General features: G+C 37.9%; 3 protein-coding genes and 1 pseudogene across 3 annotated transcripts; 2 read left to right on the top strand and 2 right to left on the bottom strand.

The window, feature by feature from the left end:
• Positions 1-4,623: 4,623 nt before the first annotated feature.
• On the bottom strand, positions 4,624-10,488 carry LOC136279548 (uncharacterized). Its single transcript, XM_066163490.1, has 4 exons — positions 10,297-10,488; positions 9,013-9,171; positions 6,636-6,822; positions 4,624-5,928 (listed from the first exon to the last, which is right to left on the bottom strand). The coding sequence occupies exons 1-4, from the start codon at positions 10,486-10,488 to the stop codon at positions 5,582-5,584; spliced, it is 885 nt and encodes a 294-aa protein (XP_066019587.1). The 3' UTR covers positions 4,624-5,581.
• Positions 10,489-12,080: 1,592 nt separating this feature from the next.
• Positions 12,081-23,473, top strand: LOC136279547 (NLR family CARD domain-containing protein 4-like). The gene is made up of 3 exons (XM_066163489.1): positions 12,081-12,114; positions 12,567-14,938; positions 23,058-23,473. The coding sequence occupies exons 1-3, from the start codon at positions 12,081-12,083 to the stop codon at positions 23,193-23,195; spliced, it is 2,544 nt and encodes an 847-aa protein (XP_066019586.1). The 3' UTR covers positions 23,196-23,473.
• On the bottom strand, positions 18,292-20,594 carry LOC136279779 (uncharacterized; annotated as a pseudogene).
• On the top strand, positions 20,803-22,146 carry LOC136280050 (uncharacterized). Its single transcript, XM_066164683.1, has 3 exons — positions 20,803-20,912; positions 21,170-21,389; positions 21,935-22,146. Exons 2-3 carry the CDS (start codon positions 21,170-21,172, stop codon positions 22,054-22,056), a joined length of 342 nt encoding a protein of 113 aa, XP_066020780.1. The 5' UTR covers positions 20,803-20,912; the 3' UTR covers positions 22,057-22,146.
• Positions 23,474-24,824: the final 1,351 nt, after the last annotated feature.

The following is a 24,824-nucleotide window of genomic DNA, read 5'->3' as shown; positions in this document are numbered from 1 at the left end:
AAACCCTAAAAAAGAAATACAGAGAAATTGGGCCTGATCATGAAAGGCACTCCTAAATATTGTAAACTGCATAGCTTTCAGTGTTGGTTACAACTGTAAATCACTAAGGGGCAGTCCTAGTACTTAGTTATCGCCACTATCGTAGCACTGTATAGCCAGGGCGCAATAAATTTTTTGGTATATTTCCAATATTTATTGTTAGCTTGGCAAGCTCCTGTAATCGGCCATTTCATCTAGTGGCCGCCTACCAGAACCATTCTCGTAAGCGGCCAGCTCCAGTTACGGACACTTTTTTCGCGTACCGAGGGTGTCCGCTTACGAGAGCTTAGACTGTATCCTTCTCAGAGGTTATACATATCTAGCCCAAACGGTGGACATTGACAACAGTGGCCATCTACTCAAAAAAAAAAAATGCTTCGTTAAACTGTGTGCAAATTGGTCCAAGTCTGCCATATCCCTCTCAAAGGCTATGTATCTAGACCAAACGCCAGGACAATTTTTATTTCGCATATGTCTTTGGAGAAATCTTGACTTTAATTCGCATGCGAAATAGCCTTGATTTTGGATCATTTGCCGAGAAATTGTAGTATACTAGACGCGTTTCATTCAACATTGGGCCATATTCGTATACTTTTATAGTCAAATATTACTTGATTTCCGTGCGAAATAGTCTTAATTTTGGATCATTTGCCGTGAAATGGTAGCATTCTAGTTTCGCTTCATCCAATATTGGGCTTTATTCGCCTATGTTTTTAGAGAAATCTTGACTTTAATTATCATGCGAAAGAGCTTTGATTTTGGAACATTGGCCGGGAAATGATAGTATACTGGATGTGTTTTATCCAATATTGGTCCATATTCGCATACGAAGATAGTCAAATCGTACTTTCGTTTCCATGCGAAATGGTCTTGATTTTGGAACATTTTGGATCATTGCCGTAAAATGGCAGCATTCTAGATACTTTTCATCCCATATTGGGCCATGTTCGCATAAGTCTATAGTCCAATCGTACTTTAATTTTCATGAGAAATGGTCTTGATTTTGGATCATCTGCAGCGCAATTAATGGCAGCATACTATATGCGTTTCTTCCAACATTGGGCCATATTCGCATACGGCTATAGTGAAATCTTAATTTCATTTTCATGCGAATTGGTCTTGATTTTGGATCATTCCACGTGAAAGGGTACTGATAGTAGAAGCGTTTCATACGGTACGGGACCATATTCCCATGCGGCTATAGTCAAATCTTACTTTCATTTCCATGCGAAATAGTCTTGGTTCTGTATGATTTGCCGCGAAATACAGTCTAGATGCGTTTCTTTCAACATTTGGCCATATTCGCATAAGGCTATGATGAAATCTAACTTTAATTTTCATGCGAAATAGTCTTGATTCTGGATCTTTTGCCGTGAAATGGCAGCATTCTAGATGCGCTTCATCCAATATCGGGCCATATTCGCCTGCGTTTTTGCGACAACATGAATTTAACTTTCATGCGAAATAGTCTTGATTTTGGAACATTTGCCAATATTGGGCCGTATTTGCAGGCGTTTTTGTGAAAACTTGACTTTCATTTTTATGCGAAATAGTCTTGATTTTGGAACAATTGCCGTGAAATGGTGGCATTTTGGATGCGCTTCATACAATATTTGGCCATATTCGCATGCGTTTTTGTGAAAACATGAGTTTAATTTTTATGCGAACTAGTCGCTATAGTCGCATAAGGCTATAATCAAATCTTATTTTAATTTCCATGCAAAGTAGTCTTGATTTTGTATGATTTGCAGTGAAATGGAAGCATTCTAGATGCTCTACGTGCACTGATTGGACCATATTCGCAGGCGATTTTGTGAAAACCTGAATTTAATTTATATGCGAAACAGGCTTTGTTTTGGAACATTTGCCGTCAAAGGATAGCATAGTAGACGCGTTTTATCCAATATTGGGCCATATTCGCATACGGCTATAATCAAATCTTATTTTGATTTCCGTGCAAAGTAGTCTTGATTTTGTATGATTTGCCGTGGAATGGAAGCATTGTAGCTGCCCTTCATCCACTGATTGGGCCATATTCGCTTGCGTTTTTTTGAAAAACTTGACTTTAATTTTTTGCGAAATGGTCTTAATTTTGGAATATTTGCCACGAAAGGGTAGCATAGTAGACGCGTTTTATCCAATATTGGGCCATATTCGCATACGGCTATAGTGAAATCTTATTTTAATTTCCAAGCGAAAGTAGTCTTTATTTTGTATGATTTACCGTGTAATTAATACTGGTAGTAGGAATAAAGTATGAGTTGATAAAAAAAATCCTTACTGTATGTATTCAGCTACTACTCTCAAAACGCCGCGCAGTGGTGTATTCTATTAATATGTGCAGCGAATTTCAAAGTATTGCTGATTTCTGCGTGCACTTATCTTGGTTTGGTCCGTGCAGCAAAATTTTACCAAAATTACCATAATCACAATTTGAGTTAATCAGCTCCCTCGTGTTTGCTCGGAAAGCCTTCGGAAGCGTAAAAACAAGCAATTTTGTGTCCAAGAATATAGCGCGGACAGAGAATTTCACGAGCTGACACGGCAGGGGGATAAACTAGACATATTGTAGATTGTCATATCAGAGGCCGAATTTTCAAAATAAGCCTTAGAAGGTAAGATTGAAGCCTTTAAATTCTCGCATCATAAATTTTGCGCCTTTAAAGGCAAATATCTTTTAAAGAAACTTGAAATTAAAAAATCGGGCTCTGACTTGACACAATAGATGTTGTGATAGATCACTCAGTGGTTAAATCAAGTTTCTCTGTGTCTGTGTCTTCGTCTTCGGGGTGAAAACCTGGACACAAAATCACATTTTAAACAAATTTAATTTAAGTTGCTGTCTGCATTGCCCTCAGACGCCATCCACTCAATATAAATCAATGTTTATGCACTTTGATAATTCTTCAATATGTCTGCTAAGTTTTGACGAAATCGGCTTTGAACTGTTCATGATATTAGGAATTTAAAAGTAATACCCCTGCCAATATTTTGCCTAATGAATCCACCGCGACCTTAAGGGACAATTGCACGCAAGATATATATAACTTTATACGCATAGCCTGCAGCTTGCTTTAATTGTGATGCTATTGTGTTGCACTAGGATAGGAGAAAAATGCTAAAAGTGGTGAAAGCAAAGAAGTATCAACAGATAGAAAGAAAGGCTAACAGATGGTAAGCAACAGATGGTATAAAGGATTCCTGTCAAAAAATTAATTGCAATATAATCCACTTCCATCCTTGCCGTCCTGTACCACTTGCTCAAAATACCCGTTAATTTCTTTCTTGTTTGGTGGGACCTTTTTGTCTAGTGTAATCATGTCTTTTGTGGCATTTGGCAATATTACAGTCAGTTGCAATGACATTATCAAAGAAAAAAGAAAAAGGTTAAAAAGCAAATAGGAATTAAAGTTAGGCATTATAAATACAAGTTTGAAATTCGCCTGAAGAAACGGCCTTAACACACACGTAAATGAATTTATCTTACTATACACGAATATGTGAACAGAGAAAAACTCGTGAGTTTTCTGTAAATGTATGTAATGTAACGTAAATGCGGCCAACTTAGACGGATAAACCAATTCCTATTTCCCTTTTTTCTACGACAACGTTGTTGCAATTAGGTGTATGTGGAAGTTAGAAAATATACCTTTCCATGTTCAGTCGTTGTTGAATTAGACAAATAAATGCAAATGCGCCCCCCTTTGCGACCAAATGTTCTATCATCGTTAGCGCTAATAAACGGGTTTGATGGATTGTTTGCGAACGATGAGGTCCCTCCCAGAGGTGCCATATCTGGGCCAATTTCTGCTATTTGTTTGCTTTTGCTATCATCACCTGTAAAAAGGTTTTTTGAACTTGTGAGCGAATTAAGTATCGTATTACGTCATATCGCACCCAAAGGCTATATATCTAGGCCAAGGTTGGAAAAGGTCTTTTATGAACAACTACGCCGAGAAAACGGTTTTGTCAAATAGAGTCCCGATTTCATCATATGCATCCCAAAGGTTATATATTTAGGCCAAACGATGTACTAGCATTTGGCATGCAACTGAAGAAAATAATAATAATAATAATAATAATAATAATAATACGGGACTTAAGTCGAAAATAGTTCAACGAAACTATTTTTTTTTTTGCCGCAGTTGACAATATCCATCACTTGAACAAGGGAGGGATAATAATGTTCGTTTTTTAAAACAGTACAAACTATTTTAATACTTCAGTAACATTATCTTTAATCGAGATTTATTGCTTTCTTGCAACTTATTATAATTATTTGCTGTTTATTGAAAACCTGATTCTAAGGAAACACAATTCTGGCAACAAAAAATTGAGACATCACCTCAAGGCCAGGTTATCACTAGGAACGAAAAGTTGGAAGATGTTGAGTTTCCTTTTATTTTGCTTCGAGCCTTTTTAAATAAACCACTGACACTGTGTTACGCCACTCGCTTTCCCGCTAACAATCGCATGATTTAAAGCTAAAAAAACAAAACCGTCGGCAACAGCAAAAGTAAAAAAACTGTCAACAAGTAAAGCGCATTACAATATGCTTCCACTTGCTACAATCTTGGACGCAACTGTTGAGATACTTGGCCACATTTCCACTTATTAAGGTACAACAGTTCACTTTTTCAACCCCCCCCCCCTTACGGGTTTCCCCATTTCAAGGTTGTTAACGTTGTCGTGCAGTGAAAACAAAGCCTGGTGGATCGCAAACCCTAAGAAACACCATTGAGTAGAAGGATAGGGAATAAATACTTCTTATCCGTTTTCAAGTACTATAGACACTAGCGAAAAAATCATGTATGAAATGTGTTTGTCACAATTAGTTTTGTCCAAGATTGTTGCTGCAGATATATTTACGTAAGACAACTTTTTTACCCGCAATGTACTTCTCACACTTGAACAAATTAACAGCAGGTAAAACGAAGAACATTCCTTTCTGCAAGTGGCGGTTTTCATCGGGATCTCCTAAAATAAGTGGTGCAGGGACAAGGGGCTTTGTGAGGTATGTTATCAAAACACAGACCATCTCTCTCTCAATTTTATGACCGTGAAGAGTATCACGATTTCTGTCCACAATGCCAACAGAAAGAATCTCGCCATCAACGACATAGGCAACTGCGTCGCTCTCTTTCCCCACTGGTACTTGTTCCCGCTCAGCCACAACTCCCCTGCCTTCACAATCATTAACCTGCCCATTTTGATTTCCACCTGCCCGACTACAACTACCATTCACTTGACAACGCCCAGCTCCACCTACCCGACTACCAACATCATCCCCCTGATCATGCCCAACTCTGCGTGCCTGATTACTACCATTATCCACCTGCCCCCGTCCAGCTCTACCTGCCAGAGTCTGACCCTCATGTACTTGGTCACTTCCAGCTTTACCTGCCTGACTAACAGTGTCTACCACCTGCCCAAGGCCACTTCTGTCATCTAACTGTCTAGGCCCAGCTCCACCAGCCACCCTACCACATTCATCAACCTGGCCACTGCAAGCTCTACCCGCCCAACTACTACCATCATCCAGCTACCCATGCCTAGCTCCACCTCCCCGACTACCATCCTCATCAACCTGTTCAGGCCCAGCTCTCTGTGCCACGACCTGATTGCTAGTTGTTGCTTCACCCACACCATCCAACTGCTGTTCTTGTGCAATATCTGCCGGGACCTGATTGATGATTGTGGCACCACCCGCACCAGCCATCTGCTGTGGTTGTTCAGCACTACATTCCTGACTTTCATTAGCCTCATTCCCATCTTGTGATACTGGCTTCACACCCGTACAAACAACGGACATTGTGCCATTTTTGACGGAAACAGTTATGGACGGATCCTCTGGCTCGTCATCAATCGTGTGTTCACTGCCATGAAACTCTATAATGGAGACACAGATTTTTTTATTTAATCCTGATCACTCTTAGTAAAACAGAAAACTTTTAGTACATAGATCAAATGCATTAAACTACATGTGAAAGAACCCTCTGGCAGAAATTAAATACCGAAAAATATGCAAAGCAAATTTAAGAAGGTTCTAATATGTTAGTTACAGTCAAATTGTGATACACATTAAAATCAAAGAGTTTGAATTTGAGATTACAGCAATAGGGATACACATGTTTCACTATATAAATGAATTCTGCTATCAGTTTGTTAGCTTTTTCACAATAAACTCAAACAAATATTGAATGTATACTTAATGACACATCCCATCTTTTTTGGTAATCCCCCAGTCATCATCACCATCATTATGGTTATAATAATTAACAATCTCTCAGCCTAAATTGACAATAATGTCAAATACAATGAAAAATTTGGCCAGACTTCTTAGACTTCATGCGTATAATGATCTTACTGAGTAAAACGACTAGTGTTTTTTTACCTTGTATATTTATGAGGTTTTCTATTTCCTTAGGAAAACCATTTGGAAAATTTTGCCACAAACCATGTGTTATGACATGTTGCAAAAGAGCACAAGAAATTTTATTGGATCAGGATGGAAAGTTCTTTTGGGTGGAATGTACTGTTTTAATCATAAGATTATCAAGACAACGAATATAGTGGTGATTGTCAGTTGCACTTACCTTTGGAAAACTGTTTGTAAAGTCTTGTAGTCACAAGACCATATTTTGATGCATTTTGTTTGTTTTTTCCAACAAACTTTTGGCCAGCACCAGGTGTGCCGTAAGTGTGTACAGATGTACCTTTGCCATGTCTGTTGAAGTATAGAACAACAACATCCCAACCATGATGTTGGTATAAAACATTTGCCTGAAATTCAATCAACAAGAAATATGTCACTTACAGATATATGTATTAAAGATCCTAGAAAATTAGGAAAAGGTCTTAATTGGAGTAAAACTGAGAATTCCATAAATATTTTACATTTCACAGTATGGTTATCATCATTAGTATCATGATCATTACTTTGGTTTGAACTCGGTGGAACAAACCGCTTACAAACAAAGTCTATCACAGTGCACCGCTGGCTTTCAACATGGAACATGCATCATGGATCACAGGTGCAACATTTATAGAAATAGGTGTGTAATTTATTGTTATAAAAAAAAATGAAAAGTAAAGGAGGAATTATATTCAAAAATACTACGGTGATCATGTCATCTTTAAATGGGCCATGCACTCATGGCATCAGGTGACATGGATCATCCTCTTGCTAAGTATGTACAATTTATTACATGGCTTTGCATACACATGCAGCAGTTACCCATTCTGAATGTTAATATGGCCATATAAGTCACATAACAGCAAATTGCAGTCTGCCAAAAATGCAAATTACTTATCTCATATATCAGTGGTAATTAAGCGAGAGACATACAAGAGCAATTGAAAGGCTCAGAGCAAGAACGACCCCTTGATTTTTCGGCCATTTTGAAAGTGTTCAGAAGTAGTTGAATTTTGGCATGTGGACTTAGTTTTACTCGATATACACTGTTTTTGCTTTTTTTTTTCGCTGGTTTGCGCTTCGTTTTCGAGAAATAACGTATGCAAAAAACCTTGAATTTCGTAGCGGCTTTCATTGAATGAAGCCGAAACAAAAGAAGCCTTTTGTTTCATCAAAACAATACAGCCCCCGAGAACTTGCATATTCATAACCAGCTTAAAGAAAGAGCATGTTTTTTGTTTTGAGTTTAAAACACCGTTAAGCAAACGTAAAATATCCTTGAACAAACTCGCGCTACGGCAGAATTGAAGACAAAACCAAAGATACGTTGACATGGCCAAAAGTTTATACGAAAACACTCCTGTCGAACGCTTACGCGAAGGAGTGCCGCAGTTTTATTTCACGATAAAATTTAAGCCGCGTAATCGAATGTTCTCGTAGCACAGTCGATTAGGCATTGGACTCGCAGTCAGACGGTTGGTACGGCTCTTTTTTAACAAATGTCTTTTTTTTCGCTCACCCTTTTTTTTTCCTTCTCTTTTTCAACTCGGGAAGAGGCAAAGCCATTTTCGAGAGTTTGATACGTTGACATCGCCAAAAGTTTATACGAAAACGTTCCTTTCGAACGCTAACGTGAAGGACTGCCGCAGCTTTATTTAACGATAAAATATAAGCTGTGTTAACGAATGTTCTCGTAGCACAGTCGGTTATGCATTGTACTCGCCGTCAGCCGGTCGGTAAAGTTCTCTTTTTAACAAATGTCGTTTTTTTTTTTCGCTCACTCATTTTTTGTCCTTCTCTTTTTCAACTCGGAAAAGGCAAAGCCATTTTGAGAGTTTGGTACGTTGACATCGCCAAAAGTTTTTACGAAAACGCTCCTGTCGAACGCTAACGTGAAGGACCGCAGTTTTATTTCACGATAAAATTTGAACTGTGTAGCTAACTATCTTGCTCAGTCGGTTAGGCACTGAACTCGCAGTCAGACGGACGGGTTTAAGTTATTTTTTAAAAAAATGCCTCTTTTTCGCTCACTCTTTCTTATGAAAATGTTGTAATTTTTTCTTTTTTTTTGAACTCTCAAAATAGCTTTGCCTTTTCCCGAGTTGAAGAAGAAAAGAAAAAAGAGTGAGCGAAAAAAGAACACTGTTTAAAACGAACTTTCAGACCGTCTGACTGCCTGTGCATGCACAACAGGGTGCCACCTGGTATTAAAATGGATTTTTTTTATCATTAGACTCCCTGGTTATCAAAAGTCTTTTTCTTTCATTCCTACGGTCTGTTGGGAATTGACAAAGGAAGTGTTCATCAAGAAAAAAAAGGGGGGACATTATTATATACCAACAGTTTTTAAGGAGTCAAGCAGAGTAATCCACAAGCAAAGATATTAATTAAAAGGTATTGAATATAAGGCTCAGAGTGTGTTTAGAATTTTCACTCAGCTCACAGCTTTGATGAAGCATGCATGCATGCATGCATGCATTGTTACATTAATTATGTAGGCTACATGCAGTTAAAGGATGAACATAACAAATCCACTTGTCATTCATTGCAGTAATTACCCGATACTCCAAAAGTTTCCTTTGTTGAGTGACATGTGTTTTCTTTTTCTGGGCAAGTTTTTCCCAGTCAAAGGTTTTAATATTGATTTTGGCCCCACACCCTTCCACCTTGCAACGCTTGGCTGCATTGTAATTCTGGCCACCACATGTGTGGCATGTCTGAGATAGAATTGTGCAACAAAACAGACAATTAAATTGTTGTCATACAACTGTTTATTAACTACTGTAACCTGATCTTTATAATTATAATAATTAAGAGCTTTAATTTTGGGTGAGCTTGCGACTTGGGGAGCTTCATTAACCTCATGTGATCATGAGGGGCTTCCAGAGCTTCATAAAAAAATAGTTCAGAAACAAACTTATGACTTTAAGACTCTGATTTGGAATGTATTGCAGGAGAGCCACAATAATTATTAATATTATTAGGGATCAGGTGTGCTACAAATAGGATGCTACGCCTACAATTAGGCCCGGGGGGTTCTCCCATATATAAGCTATATAGGTATGTGCCGCTGTGAAGGGCAGGGTTTTTGAGCAGTTTAGTCTAGGATAGGGTATGGAAATCAGAGAATTTTGGTCTAGAATAGGGTATAATTTACCTGGAACCGTTCAATTTGCTAAGAAATGTCTGAATTAGGGTACGAACTTTTCGCATCTAGTCTAGCATAGGGTCGCAAAATGCAGCTGAACATGGTCTAGTATAGGGCAAGGGTATCAAAGTCCCAGCGGCACATCCCTACCCAAAAATATCTGGAGTACCCCCCCCCCCCCGCCGGGCAATTAGGGAAGGAATCTTACTTGTAAACAGAATATTTGTTTTTGTTAGCAGCAGGGGGGGTTAAAGTGACAGTTTAGTGTGCCTAAAAAAGAAAAACAAATGCAACTTTCACTAGCTTAATTACTTTAAAGATTGTCAACACTTAAGGTAATAAAAGCATTTTCAAGCATGGTTGTTGCTGAAGATGGATAGGGTCTTGACAAATTGCGAGCCAGCAAGGCATGTGAGCCATTTCAGTTAACTTTAATAATACTTTTGTTGGGGCAAATAGTTGTCTGGTTAACCTAAATAGTATTTAGGTTAGCCTACAATTAGCTTAGGTGGCTTGAGGTTAGCCTTTATTTATGGTTGGGGATTTCTGACTAGCATGGCTTTCACGGGTCATGAATAATGCGAACCTGCATGCAAGTCATTGTGGTTAGCCTACGTTAGCCTTTGGTTAGCCTAAAACAACACTCTGGTTAGCGTTAAAATTACTCTCGTTAGCCTAAAGTTGGCTTATGTACCTTATGGTTAGCTTTTATTTTAGGACCAGGCAATTCTGGCTCGCATGCCTTGCTGGCTCGCATATTGTTCACACTCAGATGGATGTCTCCTGCATGAAATGTCCACATACCCTGTACATAAATTTGTACCATAATTGTCACAGGCACAGTGTACGTGTACAAAAATGGTTTAGGCTCTGTGAGTCGATTCATTTCTATTTTTTGTTGTTCAATCACAGAAAAGCCTCAAACATGAAAAAAAAAACTATGTTGTCCACAAATATACTAACTGACCTAATCAGTCACGATTAAACATGTGTCCATTACCATCTGATTTAATTGCATGTCTAAACTAATTAACCCAACTGTCTAAAAAAGGTGGGTGACATTTAAAATGTGGAGCAACCTTATTAATAGAAAATGATTCAATATGTAAAATTTGAAAGATTTTGCTGCATTTCTTACCTTGAATGGTCTTTTATTTGGCCTGACCACCTCTTCAGAGTTTACTTCTGAAAAATAAATACATGTGTTTGCACTGTTTATTCACTTCAAAATACTTTTAAAGTTGAATTTGGCAACATATCTTTAGACTGCCACTTATAAACCAGTAGCCAGATTTGCAAGGGTTTTTTAGTGGGCTTATATCGGGGGAGGCTAATTACAGTTCAACTCTCTCTTAACGGACACCTCTATAAGATGGACACCTGGTGTTGCTCCCTGAATGCTGTTTTTGTTTTTTTCAGTCATTTACTGTACATTTGAACTATCTATAAGCTGGACACCTCTTGAGGACAGACAGCTGATGCATGTCCCGAAGGTGTCTGTCTTAGAGAGAGTTGACTCATGTATATCAAGGGGAAGGTGAGGTGGGGGGGGGGGGGAGAGCTAATACAAGCCACATAAAATCAGTTATAAAATCAGCTATATATGCTACCACTCTTATTTTTTTACAAACACTTGCCAGCATTCGTAGTAAATTCACAATGTAAAGAAGTTAACCTAAAAGTCTTGAATATGACAGAGCGACAAGTTCAGGTAATTTCCAGATAGTGCAGTCTTTGTCAGCTGATTGAGCTGGAGATGTGTGTTCGTGCAAAAAATCGCAACTATTGCCAAAAAAATGTAGGGAAAAAGCTAACAAAGCTCAAATTATCAGAATTGCCTGATAGCATATCATCCAGCTTTTGTTTGCAATTATTTGTTTTGTTTTTCCTGCAAAAGGGGAAGTAGAAAGAAGTTGAAAGTTATTTTGCGTATGACTAAGCCATGTTAAAATTGTTTTGATAAAGAGTTGCCTCCTATGTTGATTTGTTGTACCTATAACAGAAACAATTAGATAATTCAGATCACCGCCTGCAAAGCAGCTCAGTAAATTTGAGCAGTGCTGCCATGTACTCGAGAAAAACAACACAGAAAGTGGCCATGCATGTGAATGGTATAAAATACTTCATTCTGGTATATTCTCAAAGAGCTTGTTGTGCCCTTGTGAAGGCATCGTGGAAAACACTAACATGCGATCAGGCGGCCATTTTTCTTGGAGAGAGGGTATGATCACAGGTTAGGAACTAGCCTATATTCTCACTTGTTGGGTAACATCACAAGCATAATTATATGCCTCTGGTCACATACTTAGCTTCATTTAAGTTACCTGAACTGGTAAAACAAATTTGTTAAGTCATAAGGAAGCACTTGTGCATCAAACGTGACGGTCGTAGCTGCACTTAAATAATTCAAGCTGTTTAAAGTAATCAACCACAATCTAAAGCTCTCAGCACAGTTGATATAACTTGCAAAAATCAGATATGAGAAACAAGGATGGCGCCATAAGGCTAGCAGGTATTGTAATTATCAAGCTAAGAAATTTCATATTAAGCTTACGTTTTAATAACTCATATTATACTTATAATAATGGAGTGTCTGAGCGCGGACTCCAAAGGTCGGAGGACTTGATTTTTTTTTGTCCAACGCTCGTGGCAAGACGATAAAAGATATTTCCTTATTCTTTTATTAGAACAATTTATTATTCTTGTCCTGGTTTACTTCAGCTGCTTCAATGCCGAAAATTAATGATCGATCATAAAATGAAAATAAGATATTGTTTTGGAGCTTCTCCCCTCGCACTTAACTCGGACTTTGCGCTCGCCCCACCCTTTCCTCTGTTTGACTGAAAAGCGCCAAAAAATTTCGTCTGTTCGGTAGGCAAGGGTTCGTGTGGTTTGGAAAACTTGGCGTTGTATGCTTACTCATCCCAGAAATAAAAATTCATGTTTGTTTTCTCAACTTTTCAGGACTGTTGAATGTTGACAAGTGCCGAGAGAATCTAAAATCTTATTATGACACCTTCAGTAAGGTGAAAATCGTTCCATGGGACGAAAGCTCTTCCATTGAGATTAATGGGATCTACACACCGTTGAATTGGATGAGAGATCACAGGAAGCCCAGCGGAGTGACACAAGAGGAACTTGAAGACTATACCGACATGTTGAAGGGAAAACATACACGAATGCTTGTGTATGGTCGGCCAGGAATTGGCAAGACTACGTTTTGTAAGAAGGCTGCATATGACTGGTCGAAAGCCTTAACAGAAATCCTTATGAACTTTAGCATTTTGCTTTTGATTAAGTTGAGAGATGTGTATGACGTGAGAAACATCCGCGACGTTTTACTTGCGTCTAAATTGCTGGCCAGTGATGGTCCGATCTCAGTTAATAGTCTCTATGATTACATGATTAACAATCAAGATAAAGTGCTTCTTATTTTGGATGGCTACGATGAGTACAGCTTTGCAGAAGAACACTCACCCATCCTTGCAATTTGGAAGGGTGAGCAACTAAGAGATTGTCACGTCATTGTCACCACGCGTCAACTTGAATGTGACAAGTTAAGAGGCCCGAGCCACGTTCAGTTAGAAATTCAAGGTTTCAAAAGCTGGGAACGCAAAAGAACCTATGCGAGAAAATTTATGGCAAGTGAGCAAGATTGTGACGAGTTCATGTCCTACCTGAAAGAAAAAGATCTCTATGACATGGCAGAAATACCTCTCCTCCTGCTGATGCTGTGTATTTTGTGGAAAGAGAAACATCACGAGGGACTGCCAAAATTACGGGCCGACATATTCACACAATTCATTCAAACCATGCTAGATCACAAAGGTGAAATTCAACAGCCTATGCCATTTCAGAACGTGACCTCAACAGAAGCTAAAGAAGACTTAAGTAATCTTGGAAAGGCTGCCTTGGAAGCACTTCTACAAGACCGTCTTTACGTACGCTGTAGCAATTTCCCCGGCAATATTTCAAGAAGTTTTGAAAAATTAAGTGAAGTTGGGCTTTTCCAGATTGTCAATCTTACGAGTCTAAATCCTGAGAAAGGGGCCTATTTCATTCATAAATCTGTACAGGAGTTCCTTGCAGCCTGGCACATTAGGGAGGAAGTGTTGTCGATTAAAGGAGAAAGTACGCCTAGCCTTTCCAAAGTTGAATCATTTAAAAAGATCGTGAAGATGAATGAAGTTCTCAAATTTGCCTGTGAGCTGTCAACAGAAGCCGCGTGCGCAGTTTTCCATCATGTAGGGTCTGTTGGAAGAAAGGAATCTTTGTCGAAACATGATTTTATTTATCTGCTTCAGGAGACTGTACCACCCGCGTTGTCTGAAATTCAAAAACTTTATCTTGGGCTTATCTCGCATAGCTACTTTTGTTGTTCGGCCGAGAAGAGGCGAGATCTCTGCTCAGTGTTTCCCTCTTACACTGGAGGTATTTTGTCTCTTGATTCCAACCAGCTGAACGTTACTGCAAATGAACATTTGCTGAAATCTGGCATGATACCCGACGCTATCTTTTTTCCTTCCGAAAAAGATTCTTCTGAGAAAAGCTATCGAGACTTGATCACTGTGGTGGAGGACACAGATGCTGTTTTTTTTAGCTGTTCGGGCGAAAAGAAAGCCGCAGATTTGCTGAAGAAGTTCCCGCCTCGTCCTTTGAGAAAGTTCTTTTTGAAGAGAGAGAGAAAAATCATTGTTTATGTTAATCAAATAGATAACCATCGTGACACTCTTCCGACTGAAATGCTGCGAGAGCTCATTTCGCCAACAACAGAGTCTACTCAGGTGAAGCGTGTTGGTGATCCGTTGAATGAACACGACAGCGGAACAGCTTCATATTTGACTAAGAACACTAACAGCATCACTGGTCCGACTCCACACAGCCTTTCCTGTTTGAGTTGCATTAGAATTTCCCACATAGGAAGGCAAGAGATGAAGATGTTGGCTGATTGCTTACCACTTTTCACTGCTCTGCTTTCTATACTTATTTCTGGGAATCCCTTTGAAATCATAGATGCTCAGTTGACAGAGACCCTGGTGTCTCGTGTCATCTTCACTGACAGACTTGACACATTAGTACTTGATAATATCAATTTAACAGCCAAACCTGCCGCAGTCATCGGCAGATCTCTGCACCAGGCTCCTTGCCTGCGATGGCTCGACTTGTCAGATAACCCTCTTGGTGAAGGAGTAAGTGTTCTCACTCAACATCTCAGCCGTTTTCCTCACCTGGCGGTGCTGTTGCTTTCTAATGTTAAAATGACAAGGCAACAAGTGAATGATTTGAGTGCAGCTGTACGTCAGAGTAACATTTCCCGGTTGAACACAGATTACCACGTAAGTTTTGTGATCTTAGTTTGCTTATGTAGTCATTATTCATGTCTATTCTGTTCAAGTTACTGTGATGTTGTTTTAAGGAATTTTACGCCCTTAGTTCGCGGAGCGAGTGCAATATTTCATTTACTTTTATAGAACAAGAGTAACGTTTATCTCATGAAAAGTCACCACCAGTCAGTTCAAATCAGTTTTATACTTGTAAGTTGTAATTTCGTTGAATTCTTGCATGCGACATGTGTAAATACCACGGTTTGCAGTTATATTTTTATTTCGCTGTTTACATCGCTGTCGCTTTCTTGTTTGCATTAACCTCTTGCTGTGTTTCTGGAAGAACTGGCGCGAGTCTGGACCACCTTACATTAGTTTCTCGGCGTTTAAAATCAGTTTGTCAATTAGCCCGCAAAAAATTAAGAACACAGAACTGATAAGACTGTTCACAATGAAATAAGACATTTTTCAGTTTGCTTCTTTTGCGGTATGTCAGTCAGTAAAGGACTATCCAGTATTGTGGAAAGTTGAGCAAGAACCAAGATATTAAACCGTGCGGAAGTTTTCTTCCTATTCGAATTTTTAATTACGGTGGTACTTTCAGTAATAACTATTTTACATCAGCTAGCGTTCATTAAATTTTGAAAGAATGCCAAAATAAGAGAGGAAATCCAAAGCGAAGCAAATATCGTGGCTTTTTGATGATTTTAATGATTTCAAGAAAAAGGTTTTACATTCCGAATTACTGAAAAGGCTTACATACATATGAACATTATACAGTCATTCTTCGTGCCTACCATTCATTCATCTGTTAACTTGCAAGCAAGTAATTTTTTCAGTTAAAAAGAGAACCAATTTAAGTAAGGTTCTTTACGTTTCAGAAAGGCTGAAGTCTGAAGTCTGTTTTTGAGTGTCGTAAACAATATTATTTTGTGTGTTTACAGTGGAAACACAGTCACTGGATACACTCCATTCCTAATTTCATCCCATTAGCCTCGATAAATCTATTCCTTTTATAATTAGGACCAGAGAAAAAAGGAGAAAATAAGATAAAACAAAAGTGAATGGATTACCACTCTGTGCACATGAATGTGAGGACAGCCACATGTTTTCAGATATTATTGACAGAAAGTTAATGTCAGTGTTTGGAAGAAATCAAGGAGCTACTTTCTACACTTGTCTTAAATTTTAAAAGATCTGCAAGTACTGGTTTTCAAGTTTTGTTTATTCGTTTAGGTATTTTTTTCCTTTGGAAAGTGGTCTTGATTTCTGTAAGAGAAACAGGAATTTAGGGAGCAAACAATTGCTTGTAGTTACCATGAGCTGAGCATCTGTCTGTAAGAAATGATTTGAGACCTTAGTTTTTTCGCTTTGTTTTATTTACAGCTCTTAGGAGTTGTTAAACAAATTGTCATACTTTAAAGCTGAAGCTTCTCTCTGATGGAGGAAAAGCTAAACTTCAAAGGAAATGTGGTGTGTTTCTGGACGCTTTGAGAAAAAAATTTTAATACCCGAGTATTCCCTTAGAAAGAGCTTCTAGGATAGTATTTGGGAGTTTTGTAGAAGGAAGGTTAGCATAAATCTGTAATTTTTATTTGATTGATTAACTCAGTGGTTTAGTATATAATTTAGGTTTTGAAAAAATGCTGTAAAGGCACAGCAGAATTTTTCCCCTTAAACCTCCTTTTATACAGATTTTCCTTTTCTTCCTCTGGTCCTAACCAAAAGTTACCTGGAACATTGTCGATTAGAAAAGAAATGAGCAAGGGCTTCCACTTGAAAAGTAGTAAAGAAAGAATGCTACCACTGTAAGAGAGATACTGGTTCAAATTTGGCAGGCAGAGATTCTCTAATGTCAATGGTTTGCAGTTACTTTGTTCAAACATGTTTTTATCCTACTCTATCCAAAGAATTTCATGTTAATCAGCCTGTGTAAAAATAGCAATGAAGGTTACATCTGTCTGAATAAAACTTGCCCTTACTGGTGATATGTCTTTACATTAATTTTTTTATATTAACTTACTAAGCAGATCGACTGCTAAGCTGATGAGCTGCTGAACTACAAAAATATTGCAGCATTTGAAATGCTCACAAATAATGTCCACTTTTGCAGTTTCCTAAGTTTGAAAATGAGTACTAGCTGTGGATGAGCCACTAAGTAAATATTCATAACCTTTAAAGAGGAGACACCAGCAGTTCCTTGTTCTCACATGAACTACTGAACCTTTGCCTTAAAAGGTTACCTTAAGTTGTATTCTCTGCATGGGCTTGTCAGGTCAAGTACCTACAAGACTCTAGGAGAGGTGGTCACTTTGATGTTATGTATATTCTTTGAACACTTCAGCTTATTTCTCTAATAACATAATCAGTATGGGCCCCACCATGAATGTAATTGTAATATGTCTAAATTTTGGTGAGCCTTGTGATGTTTGCTTACAAGGAATGTTCCTTAATATAAAAGTTGTTTTAAATTAACTCAAGCAAACATACTCAGAGCATAATTTCTCTTTGTATAAAAAGTAACCAAGGCAAACAAGTTGGAGTTCAGGTGTATCCCTTACCAAAGCAAAAGTATGGGAATGGTATGGGACTGCTTGGACCATATCTGACCCATAGATGGGAATGGTATGGGAAGGTAACCTGGGTATATGGAATTGGTATGGGGCCAAATTTTACCAAATTTTTAACTATGGGACATGCATGGGAAGAAAATAGAAGGCTTCTTATTTTATGGGAAACCTATGGGAATAAGGTTCCCATACACATCCCATACCAATAAGAATTCCCACAACTGTCCTTACCTATGGCATTGATATGGGACATTCATTATGAAGAGTATACCATAGATTACCCATACCAGCTGACAGGTGTTCATCATGCCCCATAGATTTCCCATTGTGAAAACTGTATGGGATCTCTATGGGACATTCACTCTCCATATTTCAACCATTTCAGCTCTTGTTTCCCAAAGATCTCCCATGACAGTAGTTCTATGGGAAATCTATGGGACATATCTATGCTCATAATGGCAATGGGAAAACACATGTCCACACATTGAGTAATTGACAATTTTATTAATTGGACTGAGACAATAATGTCCTCTATTGTAAACAGAGAGCAAAAACCATTAATTATTCTGACAGGCTACATTTTTTTTAACTGAAATGACCATAAAAGTCTAAGAATATTTTACATGAGTCAAGAGATAACTTTGCAACACTCTGACATGCTTCCCTAATAAAAATAGATGAAAATTTCATTCAAGTTTCTGTTCACCTATGCATTGTCATTGTGTTACATGTCATAATTCAAGTGTTAACTTGAGTTTTATGAAACTTACATATAGTGCATCATACTTTGTTGAATAATAGATCCTTCTCATTGTCACCATGAACTGAAGGCCTTTTTTCAAAAAAGTTTTTCATGTTTGAAAAATTAAGTTTGGTAGCAAAGATTCAAGGCTTTATATTAAATGAAATCTTTGCAGACTGTAAGTAGGAAAATAACAAGCTACATGTTCCTTATTACATGAAATCTTTGCAATGCCTAAACTTTGCGAATTTGGCAATTAATTTTAAAATATTGAAAAGTTTAAGTGGCATGAAAAACAAGTTTTGTGTACATAACATGATGTGAAAATTATGTGATGCATTAGGTAAAAATCAAGAAAGAATAAGTTAAATTACAGTTTGCAAGTCCAAAAGAAAATGAAAAGTGAAGTTAACTTTGAAGATGTGAGTGTCAACGGACCTGAAGCTTGATAACATAATAGTTTTTGAAACTTATTTGTACAACAATCCTTATATTTAGGTCAAAGAATTTTTACAGTAAATTGCCAAAAAGGTAAATCACCTCACTGATAAACACAGAATAAAAGTGACTCAAAATACAAAACCTTTTGCAAAATTGTGAAATGCATAAACCTCAAAATCACAAAATTAATGTGGTGCAAAAATTTAATGTAATAAGGCTTCAGTAAGCTTAAATGCAAGGCCTTATGCGTCCGATTGTGTGTTGAAGACTGATGACAAAGCTTGAATGCAAAAAAAATTCAGTGATTTGAATTTATACAATCATTGTTGATGTTCATTGCTTTGCATTGGCAGGCCAGTGACAATTTTTGGTCTAAAATTTGCAAAAGAAAATGCATGTACATGTATACAAGAAGAAATCCACCTGGACCACTCTTGCTTTTGTAAAGGGAACCATCATAGACATCTTCTATATTGTCTTCAGCCCTCTTAACTCGGTGAAATCGGTACTTTAGTCCATCAACAAATTCTGAATCTGAAGAAAAAGAGACCCTTGTATAAAACATAGCTGAACGTTCTTGATGTAGAGGGCATACTAGCATTTTACATTTCCCTGTAATCTATGCTTAAATTGTATTCAGTAACAGCTCATATGCAAAAGAGGCATGCATTAATTTTTGCAGTTCCAGGTTCAAATCCCTGTATCAGAATGCACATGATTTGTGTGAAATCCCCACCTCCCCGGACCCAAAAAACTGTCCATTGATGTCGATTGACTTGCTAATGACGTAGGTGTCCAATTACAGGTATCCGATTTGAAGTATGCAGACATTGGATACCAGTACATGTACAGTACCAACCTGATCATGCACCAATTACATGACAAATAGGCCTCTCCAGAACCAGAATTTTGTTATAGATAATGAAAATAATAACGATATTATGTTATAAATTATGACGACTGTTGGACTGTGGTAGTAGCATTTGAAAATACTTGAAAAGTGGCTGGGTATTCTGAAGTTTAGCCAATAATAATAAACACAATTACATACTTAGTCTTGCACTTACCAGAGAAAAACTTAAGCAGCTGATTTTCAATAGGCACTTCAATGAAGAATCCACCGTTGTTTTGGATGCTTTTGCCACAAATGGTACAGTTTCCTTTGACATCTTTGCCATAATATGCCTTGCAGAAACCACAGAAGTAATGCTTGACAACATTTCCCTTCGCTCTGCTAAGAAATTGGAACAGGTTGTTTACTGTTGTCTTGCAGTTGTTAGGCCGGGGACAGTGAGCCTCTATTACTGCAAGCAAATCATTGAATGCTTCACGTGTAAGCTTGTGCTTAAACACGAAAGATAGCAACAACACAACACTTGAGTTACTTGTGATTGGAGCTCCCGAATATAGCATGTCATCTGATTCTGCTCCACAATGTTCTGGAATGCATTCAGTGTCTATTTCATCAGGGTTCTCACAGTCACTGAAAATGTCCGAGCAAGCATCCTCGTCTTTGTTAAAAAGTGTTAGTATCCGCGGAATCAAACAGTTCAAATTCATCTCCGCTTATCCTCGAATTATTTTCTTCTTCCAATCCAAATGTGCTTAAATCTTCCATGTCTTGCACTTGAAAATAGCTGCAGTCTTCACCTAAAATCATGCTGTTTGTTTCTGCTTCGAATATTTCAGCAGGATCGCCAGTACAAAGAGGCTGTGCATGTCGCGTGTCGGGAATCATTTCTTCAACATCGCATTTGTTTAAATCATTTCGTGTACCAGTTGATGATTGTTTCGCTTTATAGAGGTTGCCTTTTCGTCTTCTTGCCGCTGGAAATTTGTATGGATTAGAATGACGCATGTATTCTCGGTAGCGACCTCTTTGTTTTCGTGCAACCTTCTCGCCATCGTCGGCCATGTTTGTTGACTTAAAGTCTAGTTCCCGGTCCCTCACACGTTAACCCCATACGTGTTGTTATTCAAGTGCGCGTGCGTAGTGGACTTTCGGACTCAACACAAGAACACGTGGTGTTAAATTGACCAATAACGAGAGCCCTTCAGACCCACGCCGAAATGCGCGTCCTTTTCAAATTTTTCACACATTTCGGCAAGCCTTTCTTCAGAGAGTTTGTTACTTATACAGAGCGAGTTTTAAGGTTTGTTTGCCTATTTCCACTGCAAGAAAAGATGGAAAGAAATTCAAGGAAAAGAAGTGCTCCAGCGCGTCTAAGAGAAGGTAAGCAACTCGATTGAATCGTGTTTATGAAAGCACAAAGTGATCGACAAGCATGCATGTTGTCAGATCAGTGAAAAGAACTCTTTACTGATCAGTCTATCCAAGAGCAAGTTTCAATGATTGTAATCCGAAAAGTATGCCTGTTTACTACGTTAAGGCCGTAAGTACATGCACCTTAGTTGTTTATAATTTTTGCCAAATGTAGAGGTCACAAACAGACTAAAATATAACTTAGTATACGTTTTTTTTATTTACAGATGGTAGAGGTCATGGAGGGATCCAGTGTCTTCTGGTACCCTCACCAACGGGCCTACTGTTCTGCGTTCAAGTCCTGGTCTGGATATGTCAACGCTGTTGTTGACATATTCTTCACCAAAGAAACACTTGCAATTGCAAGTGCAAGGGGAAGTGACAGAAAAGGCAAAAGCGGTGATGCAAACATTCCGTTGACCCCCCTCATCATTGATGCCCTTGTTGGTAAGTAGTGCAACACTGAATTATTTTATTCAGAAATAAGTACATAACTTGCAGTCATGGGGATCTCTAACTCACTAATTAGAACTTGAATTGACTGGGTTTTTAAGGCATTGTTGTCCTTAAAAAATAAGCAATTTAATACAAACTTGCATGCAATAATTATGATATAGAATTGAAGCAGAAAGAATTTTATTTGGACACAAAGTACTGGAATCCCAGTAGTTTCCATTGCAGCCCATTACAATTAACCTGGATTGAAACTTCCACAAAAAATGTATAAAACTGATCTAAAGGTTTTAATCTTACTCCCTTAGCCACAGCAGAGATAATTAAGACACCAGTAAATGAAAAAAAAAATAATGTCACTGAGCTTTCAATTAAGTTATTAATTTTATAAATCGAGCAAACAAAACAGAACCCATTACAATTGATTACCTCCAATCAAGCAATTTTTGTTTCTTGGTAAGGCAACATTCCACGTATAAGTTGGGGTACTGTTTTACATGTAAATATGACTTAATATTAACTTAAACTTTTTTTTTCAGGTAAAGTCTGTTCAAAGTTTTCAAAGGACTCTCCTCAACCGAGCCAAATCATACAGAAGATAAACATGAAATGTGTGGAAGCTAGAAGGCCCCCAAGAGTACGAGAGCAACGAGCAGAATGAACACTTTTTATAATTACTGTAAAACTGTTTAACTTCAAGAGTTTACCAATTTCATTATGTTGACCAAAAAGAAAATTTCTGTTTGATAATGTTGACCAAAATACAGAATAACAGTTTCATAGTCGTGGCCAAAAATAACAGTAACCTTATTATAGTGTCGATCAAAAAGAAGAGTAACAATTTGACAGAGTTGGCAAGTTAAGTCGTATTGCTTGATAAAAAAAAGTAGTGTTGTTAATGATAGTGTTGAGCGAGAGGAAAACTACTGGTTTCATAGTGTTGACCTAGAAGAAATATAAGATTTTTGGTTTTTTGTTATTTTTATTCAATTTTTTTTGCAAGAAATTTTAGATGCAATTAAAGATATGGTTTCAATGGACGAATATGATGTCACCATTACTTGCCTTTAACCTCACAGTCCCTTTAGTAATTTCTGAATCATATGGTAAAGATATGGGGCTGAAGTCAAAGGACCCCATAGTGTTCCCATATGAGATGTCAGCTTTGCTGAATGCTATGGGAATGATATGGAACTTTAAAATCCCATAGCAATCCCATAGAGAATGGTCCAGGGTCATTATGGGAATGGTATGGGATTGTTGCATACCATTCCCCTAATGGATACTATGGGGAATATATGGAACTTTACGAAATACGTAGCAATCCCATAGAGAATGTTCAGCCATCATATGGCATCACTAAGGGACTGACCCATACCATTCCCATACCAGATCCTATGGGGAATGTATGGAACTTTACGAAATACGTAGAAATCCCATAGTGAAAGACAATAGAATGCACTTGGCGGGCACTAGTCACTATTTATGGGTTTGATATGGGAGCTAACATCCCATATAAAAACCATGCAATGCTCATAGATTAGCCATATGTTGTCCCATACCATTTCCATATTTGGACCATATATGTTCCATATCAACAGCTTTGGTAAGGGATGTTATTTGACAAGATAATGTTGAGTATTGGTTTGTGATTTATCACAGGATCGCAATGGGAATGTCAAACCTGAAGAAAAATGGCCAACAGATGAAAACTGGAGAAATTGTATGGATCGGAAGAAGAGTCAGATACTGACTCTGGTGACGAAGAAGAGCCTGAGTCCTACCTGGAAACGTAACTGACCAGGACTGGCTCAGTAGACTGCTTGAAACTAAGGAAACTTACCATTGGCCAGAGCAGTCCATCCATTGATAGAATTCCTTCAGATCTGTTCAGTTAGAGAAGTCAGTACCTAAGTTGTATCCATTTTTTTTTGACAAAATTTGAAAACAAGTTTGGGAAACCTGATTAAACAAAGCACATTTCAAGATGATAGGTTGGTCTGGTAGGTTTCAGACCAATGGTAAGAGACTTCAGTGTAGTGATCAAACGTACAAACAATCAACGGTTGGATAAAAGATTAGCAAATATATTTTTAGAATCAAGCTAAGGTAAATTGATTCCTTCACTAACATGGGAACTCCCTTCCACAACATTATTGAGAACATTTGGGAGTTGTCTTTGGAGTCAGAGTGTCTGGTCCTTGAAATTGATTGTTGGATTTGGTTATATTTTGATTTAAGGTTGTTTTTTGATGTCCAATATTGTTGATTGTAGTTTTGACTTGCAGCATTGAGTTTCAAAATTTGGTTTTCATGTTGTTGAGTTATAGAGACAGGTTTTTTTGTCATTTTTTAGTTTATTAGGCTTGGTTATTAGCTGCCTAGGCAATCAATTAATTCATGAGGGTGATTGTCATTTCTTTTGATACAAATGTAAGAAGTCCCCAATGCAACAATTCTTCATAAAATCATAGATATTTAAAACTTCAACTATACATTGAAGTCTTCACTAAAAGCAAAAAAACAATGTGAATATCAATTTCATGATTTAGGATCAACATTTTTCTTATTTTCATGGCATTCAACATATGCTGTGAATGAATTTAGCTGTTTGTCAATTCGGGACAGGCTTCTGCCTGCCTTAATTTCTAAATATTCTATTTGAGATTAATGTAAATAGTGCATTGTGGTTGACAATCAGTCATTAGAGCTTTCAAGAGTCAGTTGAGTTTGGTGGAAGAAGGGAAACTTTGTTTGACAAGTATTTCCATAACTCTAAAATGTAAACTAATTTAACATAGTATTGTATTGGTTGTACTCTCAAAATTGTCAAGTGAGTGACAGTTAAGTCATAGTTATATTATATCTTTCTTATTTGAGAAACTGAAATTGTTCCTTAGGTGACATGTGCTATTGTGGCTGCATGTACATGGTACACATTGTGAGATACTGACTTCATCTCCTGATACTCGTATATTAAGTCTTTTAAAGTGCCAATGCATTTCCTGGTTCATAGCTTTATAAAAATTAGAAATTAGCAATTTCTCCTCGACCATTTTTTTGTGCATTGAAAGTACGATTTGGCAACTAAAAAGTGTCCCCATTAAGCGCGCGGCCAAAACGATCATGTTACATTGTGGTAACGTAGAAAACTGTGAAGACACGTCGGCAGGTATGGTGGAGAGAGGAAAAATCAATTGGAAAGGACGAACGTATTGTGTGGCCAGGGCCCCAGATGATGTTAGCTACAAGATTAATACACATATACCGGATATTTCTATACACCACTTCCTAAGGGGTGTAGCTGTATGACCACAGTGGACGCGAAGTCGTCGAAATCGAGGAGATTTTACTATTCAATGTCGTTGGCCTCGTGCTCCGTACCGGTGTTACAGCGGATTTTGGACCTCCTACCCCCCCCCCCGTCCA

The sequence above is a fragment of the Pocillopora verrucosa genome, chromosome 3, assembly GCF_036669915.1.
Source record: "Pocillopora verrucosa isolate sample1 chromosome 3, ASM3666991v2, whole genome shotgun sequence".
NCBI classification, from domain to species: domain Eukaryota; kingdom Metazoa; phylum Cnidaria; class Anthozoa; order Scleractinia; family Pocilloporidae; genus Pocillopora; species Pocillopora verrucosa.
The sequence above is the reverse complement of the archived record's forward strand: the minus strand, read 5'-3'. Positions and strand labels throughout refer to the sequence as shown.

Bases quoted from the DNA above. Each gene is read 5' to 3' on its own strand.
- LOC136279548 (XM_066163490.1), bottom strand. From the start codon at position 10,488: ATGAATCGACTCACAGAGCCTAAACCATTTTTGTACACGTACACTGTG. The intron at 9,172-10,296 runs GTACATAAGCCA...ATTCTATCTCAG, and splicing joins AAATAAAAGCTAACCATAAG to ACATGCCACACATGTGGTGG. The intron at 6,823-9,012 runs GTAATTACTGCA...ATTGAATTTCAG, and splicing joins GGAAACTTTTGGAGTATCGG to GCAAATGTTTTATACCAACA.
- LOC136279547 (XM_066163489.1), top strand. From the start codon at position 12,081: ATGAGAAACAAGGATGGCGCCATAAGGCTAGCAG. The intron at 12,115-12,566 runs GTATTGTAATTA...TCAACTTTTCAG, and splicing joins TGGCGCCATAAGGCTAGCAG to GACTGTTGAATGTTGACAAG. The intron at 14,939-23,057 runs GTAAGTTTTGTG...GATTTATCACAG, and splicing joins GGTTGAACACAGATTACCAC to GATCGCAATGGGAATGTCAA.
- LOC136280050 (XM_066164683.1), top strand. From the start codon at position 21,170: ATGGTAGAGGTCATGGAGGGATCCAGTGTCTTCTGGTACCCTCACCAA. The intron at 21,390-21,934 runs GTAAGTAGTGCA...TTTTTTTTTCAG, and splicing joins CATCATTGATGCCCTTGTTG to GTAAAGTCTGTTCAAAGTTT.